The sequence below is a fragment of the Podarcis tiliguerta genome, assembly GCF_965153285.1.
Source record: "Podarcis tiliguerta genome assembly, chromosome: 1".
Lineage (NCBI taxonomy): Eukaryota > Metazoa > Chordata > Lepidosauria > Squamata > Lacertidae > Podarcis > Podarcis tiliguerta.
In genome coordinates, this window is record NC_139534.1 from 120251926 (window position 1) to 120268545 (window position 16620).

At 40.2% G+C, this 16620-nt stretch overlaps 1 protein-coding gene across 9 annotated transcripts in view; it reads right to left on the reverse strand.

The window, feature by feature from the left end:
• Positions 1-16620, reverse strand: part of CDC42BPB (CDC42 binding protein kinase beta) — a 92811-nt gene that overhangs the window by 62998 nt on the left and 13193 nt on the right. For all 9 annotated transcript variants that reach the window (XR_014509500.1, XM_083433349.1, XM_083433354.1 and 6 more), the window contains exon 2: positions 5293-5384. Coding sequence is in view for 8 of the 9 variants with exons in the window: in XM_083433349.1 (XP_083289475.1) it covers positions 5293-5384 (92 nt within the window). In the remaining variant the exon portion in view is untranslated. The remainder of the gene's footprint in view (positions 1-5292; positions 5385-16620) is intronic.

The window sequence follows — 16620 nt, forward strand, 5'->3', positions numbered from 1 at the left end:
CAGCTCATATACTTTGTTAGGTGGCATTAATCTAGCTGAATGAGGAGTAACTCCTTTGTATTAAGATTATTGCCTATAAACCAATTGAGGAGCGTGGAATTATATCCCTCCTCGAACACACACAATTCCAACATAGGAAGACAAGAGAAGAAGTTACTGTAAGGGGTTGGGATAAGGGGTTATGCACAATAAGGTTTTAGGACCCAAGAGGTTAAAACAAAACAGAAATTGATGGATGCCCTATGCCTGTTTCAGCAGCAACAGCAAATGTAGCAGTACATCTTCCATAGCCACTGTCTAAATCTGGGCACTAGATCAGGCAGTCATTACTGCTTAGATTACATGAAGAATTTTCATCAGTATCTCATTCATGAAAGAACTACACCTTTGCACTGTGATTGGGCACTTAAGGCATGATCTGCATGGTTCATTATCAGTTTTCTGGCCACTAAAAAGCAATCCAGAAAACACAAAAGCATTTTTAAATCTGTCTTCATACTGAGAAAATGGAATAATGATTAGCTATACTGAACTCTTGGATTTTTGCTCATATTAGGCATGGAATGTATTGTTGCAGAAGTGATAAATAACCTATACAGGCAGCTATCCCTTTATATGATTCCCTGTTCAATCCAATCTGCTGCTTGATATTTTGAAAAATATAGTATTTTTCACATAAGCATGTCATTAATCATTTAAACTGACACCCAAGCTGCTGCCTGTACTTTGAATAAAATTCACTGTCTAGACTAAAATGTGCAAACAACAGCTACTAAGTGTCCTTATTTGCTCACAAAATATATAAGAGTTCTTTTGGGGAGGGAAGAACCATTCTGCTCTTTATTCTATAGGGAAAAGATAGATTTGAAGTCATTTTTCCCTCTATGTCCCTGTCCATTTTGTGTGACACAACGGACTTATCAATACAAAGCAGCTGTGGCTTTTAAGGAAGTGGAGCCATGGCTGCATCACACAACCAAAAACCCAAATCCTCTCTGTACCAGAAAATAATGTTTAGAACTTATGGGAGCAAGCCCAAATACTAGGTGTAAATTGAACATTGTGCTTTAATGTGAAGATCAGGCTGTATTGTTTAACACAGGTGACAAGAGGGGGTAGTTCTGTTTGTTGTTTTTGCTGCAACGAATTTTTGAGCGTTGAAACACTTAACATTTTCTTATGGCATAAAACAGGGACCAGATTCAACTATCAGTAGAAGCCAGCTCAAGGAATTCTGCTATTGCAATGTTGCTTCCCGCCACAACTCCCCCCAAATCTACTCTGGAGGGTCAGGAGAACCCCCAGAACAGTGTTAGAAACTGGAGTAGAAAAGGTAGGAGCCAAATGGCTTCTGGGACCTGGGTGGTGGGCACCAAAACAGAATGCCTAGTAGCCGGGGGGGGGGGGGGACTTTTTATTTATTATTTTAGTAAGCATGGATTAATATGCAATTCACAAAAGTGATACATTTTACTGTCATATTTGTAGCCTAAATTGTTAATACATGTTTAATTTGGTGTTTACAATAAAAATACTGGTACCATACTTTTCAAAACACTCTACTCTTTATTGTTAAACTCCTTAACATATTATCTATCCTTAACATATACTTCAAGGCTTCAAAGCACATACATTTCATTAATCCTTGAGTGTCAGCCAAACGCAAAAAAAAAAAAAAAATGGCACCCAGACTTTTTGAGGGGCTCACAAATGGAAAATCTTTAGGAGCAAAGTGCACCTGGTGCCCTGCTAATTTTGAACACTGCCCCAGAATAGTGTGTAGAGAGATGAAGGAGGAAATTGTTCTGTCAGGCAAGCAGAAATGTTTGCATTGATGGAATGACCTTTGTTACACTGAATTCCACCTTATGTATTTGAGCTGCTGCATGATTCTTTGTTTTAATATAATGAATTTGTTTGCCTTTACCATGAACACCAATAAACCTAAAATTAGCTTCAGTGGCTTATTTATATAAAGAATTGTTCTGAAATATTTCTTGGGGGTGTGTGACATTAGCAACTGAAAAAGCCAACATGGGTGCACTAACCTTTTCATTAAATGCTTATCATATTAATACATATTAATTTTCAGCCTTTTTGAACAAGGTTATTTAATTAAGAAAGCTATATAATGTAAACTAGCACTTGCACAATCTAAAACTGGTCTGAGCATTTTCACAAACATGCTTTACTGTTCTACTGCATTTCAGAATATATCTAACTTGTATGTACTATATTTGGAGGAATCCTTAAAATACTTCTCAGGCTGAATAAATTTCTAATAAACTAAAACTATTTAAGATTCCATGGATTATAGATGTTAAGACAGCTTTCCAGATTAAAGATTAAAGTACAGCAAGAAAACCCGTCTTCCTGGGTTTGTGGACAGAACTTAAGTGCAGAGTTACAATGCAAAACCTCTTCCAATCAAGGAGAGGGATCAGCTGGAGGACTGTCCCCCCCCCCCCCGCCCTGGGTTAGGGAAGGTAAATCAAAACTAAATGTTCTGCTATTTTAAAAATCTTATCATCAATAATAATAAAATAGGTAATCACTCAATTAATTAATGGAAACAACAGAAATGTAGAATAACAGGATGTTTTTCTCTGTTCCTTTCCCCAAATCGGAAGCCACTGAGAGAAAACACAAGGAGAAAAAGAACATATTCTGTTGCAAATGCTATATGAGAGACAAACACATACACCATATACAAGCCAAGAGCTGGTAAAGCTCTAAAATAGAATACAGGAACTCCACCAAATTAGAACAGACAGCAACATCAGGAGCAAAAAACTGACCGATTGCTTCATTGATGGGTTCCTATTTAAATGAATTTGAAGCATATCCTCTCTTTCTAGGACACATTCTACATACTGAATTATAAAAATAGACCATGCAATTGTAAGCAGAAATAAAATATCTTGATAGTATAGGTAACTGTGGTCTCTTCTTAATATTTTCTCCTTTATCTAGTCTCTTTTCCAGAACATAGCACCACACATGTCACCTTCTACAGATGACCTAGAGGGGCCCATTCTAAAACACTATAGCACCTAAAGTTAGGTAAACACAGCCACTCTTCATCCACATGACAGAAAGAGACCATTCCCCTTATTGACCAATCAGAAGCCAAAGCTTCATTACCTATACCTTTTCCTAAACATGCAATGAGCATGCACCTGGGCCTTTAACAGTCCTACATATTTACAAGACATGCACCTGTCCTTTGCACTTTGATATGGAGAACACCAAAGCAAAATCAGTATCATCATCACAGCAAATATGACTGTTGGGATGCGAGAACATGAAAGCTGCTTAGCCACACTATATTAAGCAACATCATTCCACAACCCAAAATGCCATTTTTATTAATTCAATAGTGCTGTAATCAATGGTTTCTAAACAAAGGCTTGAGCTTCCCATTCTGAGGATCATGTAAACTTTTTACCTAACAAAAATACAGTGTAATGGTCTGAATTAAAAGACATAGTAATTGCTTATTTAGAACAGTGCCACTGCAGGTTAGATAATCTGTTCTAAGTTTGCAAAATGCTATAGAGGGAATCAAAAAATAAAATTCCTAGACTACTGACGCAAAGTGTACTCTGAAGAGTATAATGGTCTCTCCTACAAACCACTAGAAGCGTCGAAGTGTAGCTCAGTGATAGAGCATCTGTCTTGCATGCAGGGAGCCTCAGGTTCAATCCCCTGCCTCTCCAGGTTGGGGAGGAAGGGGTCCCTGTCTGAAACCCTGAAGAACCAATCAGTAAAGACAGGACTGAGCTGGATGGACTAATGAGTCTGATTCAGTATAAGGCAGCCTCCTAAGTGTTCCTGAGGACTGGAAATGTCCCTTTATAAATTAAAGACCTGATTTGACAGGGAACCAATACCATGCAATAAACAAATGCTACTAACCAAAGGCTGGACTTTGGTCCAGCCTTTGGGTCTAGGACTGGAAATACCACTGATATACAATTTTCAATTCTCTTTCCGTTCAGCTTGTGTTTCCAGAAATCAAGGATGCTGAGGCAGGTCAATGATTAAATCTCCCATGGAAATATAATACCAATGCAAGAGATCCTGTTGCACGAGCAATGCCCTTGTTAGTTCAGAAGCAGCTCCGCATGCTTCCCTAGCAAGTGGTAGCTTCAGCAACCTTCAAAACCAGCTTCTGGTGCATTGTAATGAGTTGCTATTGGGAAGGGGGTAGGAAATGAGAACTCCCAGTTCACATACACAAGTATAGGAAGAACCTAAAGGGATTATGCAGTTGCAGCCAGATTCTGCTGATGAATCCAAAGAACACCCTGAACTCTTTTCAGCATGCAACATTCTCCCGGGATCCAGTACAATTAGTTAAGTGCTGTCTGAGAAGGCAGAAGTACTTGCCCAGACACCGAGATAGCCCTTTTACCAAAATAAATCTCACAGTATTGTATATGACTGAGAAGGCTCTTAAAACATTTATTCCACTCCCATTTATCATGGAAGCATACATTCCCTTGGATTTAACAGAATGCTATCTTCAAGACTAAACATTATGCATTATGTCTCTTTATCATCACTTTGCTAATTTAGCTACTATATTTAGATGCGATTTCCAAAATCATGCCTCAATAGAAATTAATTAACAAATAATTCTCTACATTTTTCACACTATATCCCCGTCAATAAAAGCTAACATTTTTTCCTGTGCACTTTTACAATTCAGATCACTTGCCACTACAAACTTTTTGCCTCATGCTAGGCTAGCCGGAATTCCAACACATTATGGGTTCTACCCAATAGTGTCATGGAAGCATCTTTGATCAACAAGTGGGAGGGAGGGAATTTTTTGCCAATTTCTCATTCTTCTTGCACATGCTGTCTTTCAACTCTCTGGAGCGGATTTTTAGGGTTGCAAGGAAAATCAGTGAAAACTGTATTTTCTCCTCTTCCATTAGTGGAGGCCTCCATTGGATCAAAAGCCCTTCCACAAAATGAAGGACTCAACTGGATTCAGTCCTATATGTATGAACTGTTCACCCCTAGGCTATGACAGCTATAGAGTTAAATATTCTAAAAGGGTGGGGGAATTGGTTTAATTTAGCAAATACAATAAAGATTCCTGAAGCACCTTAAAACCAAGCTATTTTATTGTGCCATAAGCTTTTGTGGTTTGGAGTTCACTTAGTCCAATGAACTAAAAATAGTTAAAAGAGAAACAGTTTGAAAGTAAAGCATGCAGTTTATTTACCAAAAACTTACAATAGACAATGTATCTAAAACTGAGCTCCAATGGCATCTTACCTCACCAAATGCACCTCTCCCAATTACTTTTATGATTTCAAAGTCATCTCGATGAAGCTGCATTTCTTTCACCAGCTGAGTAAATGGTTTCGCTGTTGAAAATAAAGAGAAAATCACAAATTAAGGTCTATATAATAGCCCAACCTTGCAAGTAATCCCACAAAGGTTACTGGAATGCCATCTCACCTATACAGGTATTATTAACCTATGGCATGTTATCACTAATTTACAAAAGTTCCCCACCTGAACATCTTCTTTACCTGATACAAGTAACCAGTCATGCAGCTCTTTACAAGCTAACACTAGCCAGTTTCAATCAGCATTTTTGTTTCTAATGTTACCTTGCATTAGAAATAGCAACAGAGGCTGCAGGGCCAAATCCAGACCTCTGAGGAGTAACACTTTGCCCCCACCCCCCACCCCAGTTGTCTGCAGGATGTATTAAGGAAGTGATTGCTAACAGAGAGCTCTAGGAATGAAATTTGTTGAGTTCATGAGGAGTGGGGGAAACAAGCCTGACCTACTATCTTTTAATCTCTCACAAAAACTAGCTGCAGATCAGTGTTGTACAAAGACTAGTCAAATCAGCGTCCAGAAAAATTGCCTTAAAGCATTACATCAGTCACATAAAATATAGAATGAAGCATATACTTAGAACATTTCAAGTTGTGCCTTTTCCCCTATTACAGATAGTGTATGTTCCAATACGCATACATTCACTCCCTCAGACAAACACACAAAAATAAGGTGCTAAGTGTCAAAAATAAGGCAATAGCTATCCCTGGGTGTAGCACAGAAGTCAGCAGCTTAGCCAACAGGTCTAGCATTCTCTGAGTGTCTTGTCAAAGTTCTCAATTCAAAAGCAATAATAGCACCACTATTATGACAACTGAACATATGCATTAAGTACAGCCCATTGTTTTTACCACAATGGCACTTGGCAAGAAATTTGCAATACAGACAACTAAGAAATTACAGGAAGATGCTAGGATCCAGCAACTGTTGCAGCCTGAGCATATTTCTCTCCCAGGCCTAATAGCCTACAGCAGGGGTGGGGAACCTTTTCTAGCTTGCTAGATCAGTATCACCCTACCCGTCAGGTCAAATTTGACAGATGGGTGGGGTTGCCGACCTGCCAATCACCTGATGTCAGCAGTGATTCCATATATCATATGTGGTTGTAGCCAGTGCTAGTCCAACTCAGAACAGACCCACTGAAATTGATGAGCCTAAATTAGTCATGGGTCTCCTCTAAGCTGGACCGGCAAGGGATAAAATCCAATGTATTTATACTTCAAAATGAAGTTACTGCTGTGGACTCATCTTCTTAAATACAAACAGATATCTTATTGGAGAGGCAGATGTACTCTGTGCATGCCATTTATTTCTAAGGCTCATAATTTTAATTTATCTATCTCACTGTTTAATTTAAACTCCTCAGACTCTATTAAATGCTTTGACTAGGTAGAATATTACGTGCAGATTTTCCTTCTCAGTAAGCCAATTGATAAAAGCTTTGTATGACACCTTTTTGCAAACAAAACAAAACATCCCACCAGAAGATCTGGAGTCTCATGATAAGATAACACACGTTATTAACTAACTCACTCTGCGCTCCCCTCATATTTTCAGACATAGTCACATTTATTTAGGTGAATGAAAAGGGCCCCACAGACCAATTCCGCTGCTGCAACCCATACAGACAAGAAGAGCAGAGGAAAGCGCAGGAACCAAAGGCTGCTGTGACTCATTCTCATTAATGCTAAGCCATGGCTTAGCAGTACAGCTGAACCAGATCACTGTGGTCTGGTTCACAGTCAGAAAAAAATTACTCTTCTTACAATGACTGGTAACATAGCTTTGAGTGGGTTTTTAAACACCTAGTGTCCTAGGGCAAATTAACCCCACCCCCTTTGAGCCGAAAACAGTAAGTATGATAACATGTTCTTCAAGCTTTAGAATGGAGGTAAAACTTAGTGGAGCCTCCAAACATTATTGCAACACCATTTTAAAAGTTCAGGCTCTCTTGTGAGCCAGAAGGGTACTACTGGAATCAATATAATTGCACAGATGATAATGTTGACTACTATATAAACTTATATATCACCCTTCATCCGAGGATCACAGAAGGGTTACAGTATAAAAACACAAAATGCATAACAACAAACAAAACAATCACCCCTTCTACAAATGCAGTTTAAAAAGCCATAGATTGCTGAATTAGTCAAAGGCTTGGGAGAATAGAAATGTTATCTCCTGGCACCTAAATATATGTGATGAAGGTGTCAGGCAAGCCTCCCTGGGGAGAGCATTGCACAAACGGGAAGCCACCATAGAAAAGGTCTCTTCTCTCCTTGCTACCCATCTCAGCTCTTGTGGAGGAAACAGACAGAGAAGGGCCTCAGAGGTTGGTCACAGATTCAGGGGCTGTTCATATGCAGTGCACAGTCATTCCTATTGAATTAAATGTACACAGGAATATCATAACCTAGTGCAACATGCAACCTATCTTGAGACAGAGAGCAGTCTTTGCAAATAACTTTTAAAATGAGTTTTGCAGTCAAGCCAGAGCTACATATGCAAGACTTTAGGAACCAGTGCAGGAACACATTAAGATTTTTACTGTGAAAACTGCTGTAAGAGAAGACTCTGGAGGCTGATAAGAATGCTGAACAGATACTGAGGCCGTGGAATTAATTAATACTGGGGATAATACCTAAAGTTACAAGAGATTTCAGGGGGAAATATTTTCTGCTTTAACAATCAAAGAACAGAATGCTGCTTTATGCTTTGATTTCTACTGTTACCCCTTCGGAATACTTCAGATCACTGGCCAAGCCTCTTGTTTACATCATATTTTAGTGTGCTTTCTTTTTTAAGAATGTGGAACAGCAGCATCCACAGTATGCAAGATTAGATAGCTGGGTAGGTCTTAATGGGTCTGGCTGCTTCCCCAGCAAGGCATGCTCTGCACACAGACCCACAAACCTGGAAGTCTTGCGCATGTGGTATTTTCCAGACACTAACTTGCCTCCTAATTAATGTAGTCTAGATCCTAATTAATTCAGCATAGAAGAGTGAGGTGGTAGGCTCCTGAAATGGTGGTATGAATTGCACCACTCCAGAGTACAAGCAGAAGACGTTTTCGAATACTTCATGGCATGAAAGACTCCCTGCAAACAGAAAACTAGTTCACTCCTCAGAAACAGAGCTAAAACATTTCCCCCTCATGAGCTTATTGGGGGGGGGGGGGGAGAGAGAGAAAAATGAAGAGATGCGGAAGTAGATTTAAAATGTTACCTTATGTAGCACAGTTCATTCTACAACCTGAAGATTCTGCCATTTCAAACTGCTGCATGTATAAGATCAAACTATAGGCAAATCATGATTTAGGACAGAAATCATTTTCCAAGGCATTTTTCCTAGACTTAATATGCAACAGTGATAGCCAACCCCTGCTCTTAACTGCCAGCATGTAGTTAATCAGTGGCATACTGACATTTTTTTCACATTTTCCCATCAGCTTCAGCAGGAGACACCCATGGGCTGTTTCACAGTACAGTACAGCCAAATTAGGATTTAAGGGACTAAGATATGGGATTATGTGCATCCTCCCTTTCTTTTGGTGTGTACAACCATCATCAACTCAAGTTACAATAAAAGCATGTTCAGTTCAATGCTCATTTTAAGAACCTTAGAATTTCAAATCTGGGTTCAATTTATCACATGTTACTGCATGATGAGACTGGGTGATTTATCCCTCTTTACTTTCTACACCACACCATTTTATAAGTATCCATTATGTTCTCCCTCAATTTTGTTCTAAGTATTTTTTTAAAAAAAACCCTTTCCTAATAAGGAAAAGTAAACTAACCTTCTGATCGTTTCTGCAAATGAAATGAGGCTATCAGAAATGCACACTTATATTCTAATTAGGAAATGCCATGCTGTTTACACAGAGCGATACAGAATGTTAAATTTGTAATGTTACTAAGTGGCCTGGATACAGCTACATACGGTACAAATTCAATCAAGCCTATCACACTGAAGAGATGTTAACTTTCCCTCTCCATACCCACACTCAGTGTGAGTAGGGTGTCTGTGTGTGTGTTACTGATCTGTACTGACAACACAGAAAAGGCTTTAAATACTTTTAAATTAATTAATAAAAGGAGAACAAAGTTTCTCAAATTGTTCCCAACTTTGTCCGTCTTCCAAGTCATATCATTTCTGTAAATTATGACATTGCAGTGACGTACCATACTTTATTGAACCATTTGTACTCAAAATTATGGAAGTTCACCATTCAGCTGGTATTAATATTTGAGTGTTGATGCTGTAACCTCAAAGAATTTATAGAGAGCTCATTGATATTCTACGAAGATTTTAACTTTTATTGTGGTTTCAGAAAGGGTGAAATGAGAGCATATGAGAGAATGTATGCTATGAGGAAGTATCATGGAAACTAAATCAGAACAAAAGATATACACCTTTAAACTGAGTCTCCTTTCCAAGAAAAAAAAACCTTTCTCTTTGTACCCAACTTGAAAACTGAATCAGGATTTCCTGGATCTGTCACTGCATCAGTTTACATCCAAGCAACCAACATGCCTACCTTCAACAAACTGCATGCTTAAAAAAAAATACTGCAACAGTACTTGAAAATAAAGTGAGAGATAAGCAACAGAGGACAATGTGAGCTGTCCGTGCGGCATTATAGATACTATAGTGGTACCTCGAGTTACAAACGCCTCAGGTTACAAACTCTGCTAACCTGGAAGAGTTACCTTGAGTTGAGAACTTTGCCCAAGGATGAGAACGGAAATCGTGTGCCAGCGGCGTGGCAGCAGCGGGAGGCCCCATTAGAGAAAGAACGCCTCTAGTTAATAACAGTTTCAGGTTAAGAACGGACGTCCGGAATGAATTAAGTTCATAACTGGAGTATCACTGTACTGAATGACCTCAGAATATCTTCAGAGTGAACTATAGACACATTCATGCTAATTAAGGAATTAACTAGTCCTTATAAATTTAAAATACTGTTTAAAAAGTATCTAAAAGAGATTTGCAAACAAGACTAAGGAAACCCTCACCAATGTTTGCACAGCTGTCTCAAGAGTGTGTGTGCGGGACAGTATTTTCAGTTGTTGTTTTTAACTGATCATAGGAAATTTGCCTTATGCCAGACCAAACTCTCTGTCCACCCTAGGGCACTACAGTGTATACAGATCTGCAGCAGTAACTTTTGCTTCTCTTATAACCCTCAACCTGATCCTTTTAACTGGAGATGCCAGCAACTGAACACAGAAGGCCCCAGTTTCAAAGAAGCAGCTCCACAACTGAGCTAAGAGTGACTTTTCTAAATTCACATTTAGGAGGAGGAAAGTACACAATTTTTTATATCCGGGTTGCCAAACCCTTAAACTGATTGTGTTTTGTGGGTATCAGAGGCATAGCGTGCCACTGACAATATACCTACTGCATTGTAACTTGCCATAACCTGCTTTAGTTTAATAACCTATCTGATAAACAGTACATCTATACTCATTACTAGTAGCTTTCAAAGCTGTAGGGCAGGCAACTCTCCCTACAGAGGCACAGACAGCTGCCAAGGGAGGCTCAAGCTCCTGTGTATGTCAAAACACCAAACCTTATGTTGATTTATGCACTAGGGTTCAGCAGGAAGGCATGTAACATCTTTGCTCCACCCAGCACCTCCTGTATAGCACCTCCACGAGGCCTGGGGCTGTGAGGGACATAAAGAGCACCCACCTAGTGAAGAAGTCACATGGGGCAAACTTACAGCTGCTTAAACAGCCAGAAGATTCAGCTGCAGAATGGCATGTGCTGAAACAAAGGAATGGGAAACTTACCTTTGCCCTGCTGGTAGTGACTGCTGTATCGCTGTTTATTTTATTGTGTTTTAGAGATATTGTAAGCTGCTACATGGGACGCGGGTGGCGCTGTGGGTAAAACCTCAGCGCCTAGGACTTGCCGATCGTCAGGTCGGCGGTTCGAATCCCTGCGGCGGGGTGCGCTCCCGCTGCTCGGTCCCAGCGCCTGCCAACCTAGCAGTTCGAAAGCACGCCCGGTTGCAAGTAGATAAATAGGGACCACTTACTAGCGGGAAGGTAAACGGCATTTCCGTGGGCTGCGCTGGCTCGCCAGATGCAGCTTGTCACGCTGGCCACGTGACCCGGAAGTGTCTTCGGACAGCGCTGGCCCCCGGCCTCTTAAGTGAGATGGGCGCACAACCCTAGAGTCGGACACGACTGGCCCGTACGGACAGGGGTACCTTTACCTTTACCTTAAGCTGCTACAAGAACTTCAGTTAAAAGGTGGGGTATAAATACTCCTAAATAAATAAATAAAGCAGCTGTTTTAAAGCTTTTGGTTTTGCACTTTAAGGTATGTTGTAAGTACGTGGAATACTGTTTCTGCACTTGTGATGACGAGAGAGAAAACAGCAAAATGAACCCTCAGTTGTCTCCAGCCACAACTGTTTGCTATGTCACTGTTTGCTATGAGGAGTGGCATCCTTGTGGTGAGTTTCACATCCCTTCAGACGCATCATCCAGTAAAACTTGCTGCATCAGTTCCAGCCACCACTTTGACAGCTCCCCAGACCAAGCTCTCAGTGCAGGCTGTGACACTCACCACACAAGTGCCCAGGAAGACAGGGTGGGAGGCTTGTCTCCATGTGCTTTGGCAGAGACGGGACAATAACCCTAGGATCTGACATTTGGCTAATATTGAACAGTTCTTTTCTCTAATTAATGAAATCTGAGAACACTTCATTGATAGTCTTTTAATAATAATAAGGCATTTGACATTCCTTCTGGACTTAACTGATGAGGAATTCTTATGTTTATATTTTTTGTGAAATGTAACTTTAAATTAGAAACGAAATTAAGATTACTTTTTGTTAAAGAGGAGAAAGAACTAAATTATTGCTAAACAGATTTTCTATAGTAGCTGGGAATTACAATACCACTGTCCTGTGCTATAAATATAACTGGCTTTCTGAACAGGTGGGTACTTTATGCTTACAATTCAGTAACACAGCACGATAAATCTGAAACTAGAAGTCAATGAGATTTGAGAATAATCCTCCTTAAAGGAGAAGTTTTCTATAGAATGCTTGCTGAAAGTAAAAGCAGTTTTGTGTTTACTATTGGGACACAGTCTAAAGAACTTATTCCCTACTAAAGATAACTACCAAAGAGCAATGATCAGAGAACACATAGGTGTGGCACACCTTTCTGTTCACTGTACTTTCTCTTAATAAATGGCAATATACAACCAGCCGTCTTCAACTCTGTCCCACACCCTGTTTCATTTCCTTAGACAGAATTCTAACTGAAAGGTTTGTGAAAGTCAAACCTCTGCCTTGGGCAAAAATCCATGAAGGCACATGAGAGGCACTCATTGCTGCTATTAGCTGTAATACTTGCAGTGATGAAAGCTATCCAAAGACTCCAATTGAGGACTTTACATTTGTGATGAACGTTGGCCAAAAAAAGAGTTTTACAAGACTTTTTGTTTATTTGTTTAGCAAACTGCAAGTTCTACAAGGGTGGTGTCCCTTTCTGAGCGCGCTTGTTTGTCCACCATTCTCTGGCTTTTCGTGCTGGCCTACCCTTAAGAAATGTTAGCTTTTTTGCTGTTTTGTTGTACATTGCCTTAAGACAATTGTGCAGAAGGCAATTAATAATTTGCTGACAAATTATGTAGGGGTTACATTCTGGGGATTGTGCCCAAAGCCAAAATGGCATATAGTCAAAATACATTGGGCTCAATGCCAGTGGGGTTGTCAAAGTCATTTTTCCTGGAACCCTGACCCCCTTTCCAATTTTTTACGTATTTTTTGCCACGCGCATAAAGCTGAATGTGCGTAAGTTAAATGTGTATAGATTGCTGTCCTACCGTACAAGGCAAGACCCATAATACAAATGACTCTGCTAGAAGCAACAGGTACAAAATAGGCTTGGGGGCACCTAAAGCAGTAGTTTTCAACCAGTGTGCCGTGGCATCCTGGGGTACCTTAAGTGATGGTCAGGGGTGCCACAGGCAACAAGGGCCTCTGTCCCTCTTTCTTTCCCTCCCTCCTCTGATGCCCTCTTGCATCTCTGTCACCCAAAGGCTTACACAGCTGTTTGCTGCAGCAGCCCTGGCTACAAGCTCCGCAAGTGAATGGTGCCTCTGGGGCTGACCAGGGGGTGCCTTCTAGGCCCCTGTGGGGCAGTGTGAGGAGGCACCTTTCTTTGAAGAGGGGGCCCAGAGGACTCCAAAGGAGAGGGGAGAGGAGAGGAGGCTGAGGGAACACTCCACAAGGGAGGGTGTTTGAAAAAGATTGAAAGGCTGCCAGCTTTGCAGGCAAGGGGTGACATAAGTGGGCTCCTGAGCCCCACAGGGTGCCGAAGAATGTAGATGGTCAAGGGAGCCATAGACTCAAAAAGGCTGAAAACCTCTGACCTAAAGGACTGTCAGCTCCTGTACCACGGATGAGAGAAGGCCTGCTGTGTCTCACCTCACTCAGAAGTACAATCCTTGTGTGTGCGTTTTTCAGCTCATATCTGTGTGATCTTTTCTCCCCCTGGTGCTTTGGTTTGATAGCTGGTGCTTTTGTTGCGCATTTGAACCTTATTATTGTAATTTTATGTTCTTTTGATAACATTAGCCTTCTTAAGTGCTCCACTGAGTGAAAAAGCAGGAGAGGAAATCATGAAATCACTAACTGTACAACCATGTGGGATGTTCTTCTAATAGTTCCATTTGTCCCACCTCAGTTTGACAATATCTATCTTCAAATCAATCTCACACCCTTCTCTCAATCCTTTGGGATCACCATAGTTTTCTGATATTAACCCGCCATTCCACCATCTGTCAGACTCAAGCATTAGGCATATAGGAAACTGCCTTATATTGAGCTTGGACCATTGGCCCAACTAGCTCAGTATTGTTGACACTGACTGGCAGTGGCTCTCCAGGGTTTTAGTCAGAGGATATTCAACCTGGGACCTTCTGAATACAAGTCAAATGCTGCACAACTGAGTTACCGCCCTTTCCCAATTCTTAACAACTGTTAAAGGCTTTTACCCTGCTCCTACATTCATAAATCACCTTGCAATTTTTGGAACCTGCATTAGTACCCTACAGAAGCTAACACATTACGTCCTCCAGGCCGTATGTGCTGGAAGAGATGTAACATTACGGGAATATTGCTACATCTATGAACATGTACTGATTTTTCAGGTTCAAGTCTTTGCAGGATTGTCTGAGATTGTTCACGAAATAATTCTCCCTATTCCAGTGTAGGCATCCTTTGATGATGCAGCAGCTAAAGTATAACATAGGGGCCTAGTGCAACTCCTTTTAGCAGTGGGATTTACAGAGAGAGTCAGGCACTGGAAATTAAAAAAAACTACACATTGCAGTAAATATACAAGTTAAATATATATTAGCTAAACAAGACAACCTTTTTACATTTGGTTTTTATTCCTGGCTAGCAGAAACAATGAGAAAACAAAACCACAACTGGCACAAACTAGAGAGACTCTATTGTAAAGTGAACTGTAATGGGAACTCACAAAGTAAGACAATGACATTCATTTTGAACAGAAAAGTATCCTGAACAAATTATTCAGAATTGCCTAAGGGGTCTTGGTTCTTGTGAAAATGCAATTAAAAATAGTAATAATGCAGAGCTAAGCATAACTCTTTACAGGGCCCTGTGATGCATGCATTTACTCTACAAGTTGCCCTTCTCCTGATGAGGGCACAAGGACTGTATTTAAAAAGAAAAAGTGATAGCAACTCCAACACATTTCACTACAATGTGCAAGAGCCACAGAAAGTAGCTGAAAGACTTACTAAATTATCAGAAGATGAAGCTATCTACCACCCAGCTTAGAAATACTGTTGCTGTTGTTGCTTGTGCAATCAGAAGAAAGGAAAACTTTGAGGTTTGAAGCTGTTCTGCAAACCTTGGTTAAGAGGGAATTCATGCTTAGCAACAAGCCATGGTTAAGCCAAAAGAGGTAAGGAATACTCCTGATCTCTTAACAATGGCTAACAAATGGAGAATATTCTGTTTTCGCTAGTCCTTCGAATGGACAGAGAAGGGGATTCAGGGACTATTCTGTAACACACCTCTTTTGGGAACATTGCCAAAGTTCAAATATTTTCAGGAAGCATTATGAGACTTTTCTACTTCAGCAGGTTTTTAGCAGCTGCGATTAAGCCAGCATAATTATGAGAGTTCACAAGTTCTGGATGCAGCCGGATTTTAATTGAATTGCAATGGGATACAATTACATGATTAATCTATTTCAAATTTACATACACAGAGAAAGAGAGAAGCAACATTTCCCCTTGTCCTCTTTTGTTTTCCACAATTCCTTCTCCACAATGATCAGAAGGCAGCAAGAGCTTGTAGGATTCAACATTATTTGCATGTGTGTTTGTGCACTAGTCTCTTTGGAGCATCACAGATTTGCCCTAAAGTTTGTTCTTAGTATACACATCATTCCTAGAAAAGCTCTACAGAACTTGAATATAGCTGAGCCATTCCTAAGTTCCTAGCTGCATGTTCCAGAAAACTTTTCACATTAAATTGGGTTTAGGAAAATGCAGCGAGAGCGCCATGAAACTAATGCTTAAGATTACTGCTCAGTTACTCTAAAAATGTGTGGATTAGGTAACTAGTCTTTCCTGCCTTCCTACAGCGATACAGATACTCATTTGGGCGCAGCTCAGTGATAGATTATTTATCTGCATGGAAAAGGTCCCAGGTTTGACCTCTAGCATTTCCAAGTAGGGCTAGGGAAAAACTCCAGACTAAAACATACAGAATAAAGGCAAGAAGGACCAATAGTCAGCTTACAACTTCCTATGTTCCTGTCCATGTACAAAGTGCTTCTCCCTTGTCCATTCAAGGAGTACTTTAGTTTGGCCAAGCTCTTCCTAGCATTTCTTGTGGGCAGGGACTCACAAGTACATCAAAAAAGATTATTTTGCATTTGGAAGGGGGGAACCAGGTGTTAAGTTGATGGCAACACACAGGTTGTGCAATACTTATATGAGTTTTCTTAGTTTCTGCCTCCCAGGTGGCAATTCAAAATAATGTCCACATGGAATTTCCAGAACCAAATGCCCTTTGTTGCCATGACTTCTTAAAATGTGATTTCATTCCTGTCCCCAATGAAAAACATGTTCTAAAGGTGTCACCACAAACTTGATGCTTTCAGTTCCAGTAATGATATTGTCTAGTTTCCAATCTAAGGGCTTTGGATTAATGAGTGATCTCATCTTATTTCAATTACGCTT